At 41.4% G+C, this 3094-nt stretch overlaps 1 protein-coding gene across 1 annotated transcript; it reads left to right on the top strand.

The window, feature by feature from the left end:
* The first annotated feature begins 844 nt into the window (after positions 1-844).
* Cntf (ciliary neurotrophic factor) lies at positions 845-2867 on the top strand. Its single transcript, XM_042675610.1, has 2 exons — positions 845-1180; positions 2012-2867. The coding sequence occupies exons 1-2, from the start codon at positions 1067-1069 to the stop codon at positions 2489-2491; spliced, it is 594 nt and encodes a 197-aa protein (XP_042531544.1). The 5' UTR covers positions 845-1066; the 3' UTR covers positions 2492-2867.
* Positions 2868-3094: the final 227 nt, after the last annotated feature.

Below are 3094 nucleotides of genomic sequence, written 5' to 3' on the forward strand. Positions count from 1 at the left end.
AAGGATGACAACTCCCCCATGTACCTTTTGAACTCTTTTGTCCTTGTTTCAAAGCCCAGCTCGTTCTGAGTTTAGTTAAGAAGCATTTGATACAATTGGGACAGAGTAGAGAATGAAGCATGTTGTCACTTGAGTGAGACTGCTTGAGAAATATTACCAAGTTAGTGTTGGGTGTATCCGTTGGAAAAGAACAGGCCTAAACAGTGCCTTCCACATCCTGTAAGCTACCAAGAAGGCACCATAATTGACATGAGGGATGCTTCTTTAGTTCAGGTTTCATCATGTATACAATAACTTAAGAAACACCGAAAGGATCAGTGAAAAGATGGTGCATTTTTAAAGGACCTATTTCAGATAATCTTAGGCTTGTACCAAATGTGTCTAAGAAGTTAGAAAGTTGTAGAAAGCTGTAGCACAAAACCTATGTATAAATTAGGACCTAGTTTATGGATTTTGTGCATATTACCTAAACTTAAGTTTCTTACTTAAGTGGGAAAACTCCCACAATCGTAATAAGAATCAGGTGAAATTTTAAGTTTTATAGCACAGCAATTAGTCTATAGTATATGCTTAATAAGTGGCATCTGTACCAGTATCTGTATACTCTACCAGGCTAAAATAAAAATAAAAGCAAAGACTTGAGGAGCATAAGGGAAGGAATAATAAAATGAACTGATTATATTGTATGTAAAATAGATTACATTAGGCTGGGATGTCATGAGGATTAATGTGGTAATGACCTTGTTGCTAAGTACAAAAAGCAACAGAAATAGTGGGGGGGTGGGGGGGGAGGAGACAAGTGTGCTGAATACCAAGTGGAGGAGAGAGATAGAGGCAGACAAAAAAAAAAAAAGGTTGATTAAAAAGGGCCCTTTGATTCCACAGGCACAAAAATCCACAGCCAGGAATTTGCTGCCACCTCTGAGTCAGGCAGGGGGTGGGGGTGGGGGTGCACAATCCCATTAGAGAATGCCCAGTGGATTTAGTCTGTGAGAGTCACATTTCTTATTTGGGCCAGTGTAGACAGAAGCAAATCCAGCTCACTGGTTTCCAGTTGAGTTAGAGGATGGCATTCACAGAGCATCCACAACTGGCCCTCCATCGCCGGGACCTCTGTAGCCGCTCTATCTGGCTAGCAAGGAAGATTCGTTCAGACCTGACTGCTCTCATGGAATCCTATGTAAGTTATGTGTTAACTTTTGTCTGTTTTTCCTTCATCTCTTCCTACCTAGCTCCTTCCTTTCACATTCCAGCACCATAACCAGTTATGAAAGTCCTCATCTTAAAGTGAGTGATTCATATATGAGGGCCTTTTCCCTTTACTGTCTTCCTTCAGGCTGTTGAAACATACTGTTCCTTGAACTTACAACATGCGTAGGTAGGATTACTGTATGTCTTAGATGCTATTCGAAATTCGATTGCCTGTATTTTGAGTCCTAGAACACATTAAGCACAGGCCTTCTAAGTTTGGATGCTTCCTAGACATGCTTCTGCATTTTCAAACCATGTAAATGAAAGATAATAGAATTGGTATATACATTTTAGTAGTGCACAACAGAAGTGCCCTGGTGTCTGAGTAGATGTAAAGGCTTGATCTCACTATTGAGTGGACAATGAGAGTAGGGAGGTTAGAACATTTCACTAACTGCTACTCTAGGGCCTGTAGGTGTGGCCGGTGTCTTCACTAAAATACTGGCATCAGTATGACTAAAATGTTCCAGTTTCCAGGATAGTTTAAAGTGGGAAAGAATAATTTGAAATCACTAGAATTTCACCCTTTTGAACTTGAGGGAAGCAGTAAATGCTTCCAGGAAAACTGCATAGGCATTCAGTATCGGAGCATGTAGGGCCTTGCTGAAGTCCAGTCACAGGTCCCAAATGAAGACATTTGAGATACTGTATGTTCCTTACAACTTGGGTCCTTGACCAAGTGAAAGAGATGTTATATGTGGCTTCAGTAAGGACACTGGCAGTTACTGAAGATGTTATGTTTGCCTATATCTTTGGCCAGATGAAACATCAGGGCCTGAACAAAAACATCAACCTGGACTCAGTGGATGGTGTGCCAACGGCAAGTACTGATCAGTGGAGTGAGCTGACCGTAGCAGAGAGACTCCAAGATAACCTCCAAGCTTACCGTACCTTCCATGGTATGCTGGCCAAGGTTTTGGAAGACCAGAAGATACATTTTACCCCAACTGAAGGTGACTTCCATGAAGCAATACATACCCTGCTCCTCCAGGTTTCTGCCTTTGCCTACCAGCTAGAGGAGTTAATGGTGCTCCTTGAGCACAAGATCCCCCCAAATGATGGGATTCCTGTCACTGTTGGAGATGGCCTCTTTGAGAAGAAGCTGTGGGGCCTGAAGGTGCTTCAAGAGCTTTCACAGTGGACAGTGAGGTCCATTCATGACCTGCGTGTTGTTTCTTCTCATCAGATGGGAATTCCAGCACATGAGAACCGCTATGTGGCTAAGGACAAGAAAATGTAGCAGCTTTCTCCCTTTCTTTCTGCTCTAAGGAAATACACATCGTTTTCTGGCATTCATTTTCCCATCTGCAAGTTTTAAGATGACTACAAGTATTTTCATCACGTAGGGACGGAGACCTAGACAAATAGACATAACGCTTAATCCGGTATATATGAGCATGTGTTGAGCATGAGGAACTGGCTACAAAAACATCAGCTTGGTACTGTAACCCTTCTACTCATTAAGCACCTTCGTTAATCATGTAACAGCCTTACAGACAAGAGGTAAACATTCTAACTGTAGTTTTGGATGACTTCTGAGAAGACTGAACCACTAAGTTGAAAATCATGGACTCTAGCCATTCAAATTCTTATGATAATAAAAATAATAGCTAACATTTATTGAGTATCTGCTATATTAAGGCATTGTGCCAGAGGCATTCTTGGTATTATGGCTTTTATAACAACTTTGTACTGGTGGTAATGTTACTCCCCTTGGGAAAAGGAGAAAATAGGCTCTTGGAGACTTGATTAAAGTTACACAGTAGCAAGTGGTTTGAATCCACGTCCTTGCTTTAAGCCTGTGGCCCACCAATTGACAAGGATGATTGTGAACCCTATTATT

The sequence above is a fragment of the Dipodomys spectabilis genome, unplaced genomic scaffold (genome assembly GCF_019054845.1).
Source record: "Dipodomys spectabilis isolate Male_0828 unplaced genomic scaffold, ASM1905484v1 ptg000030l, whole genome shotgun sequence".
NCBI classification, from domain to species: Eukaryota; Metazoa; Chordata; class Mammalia; order Rodentia; family Heteromyidae; genus Dipodomys; species Dipodomys spectabilis.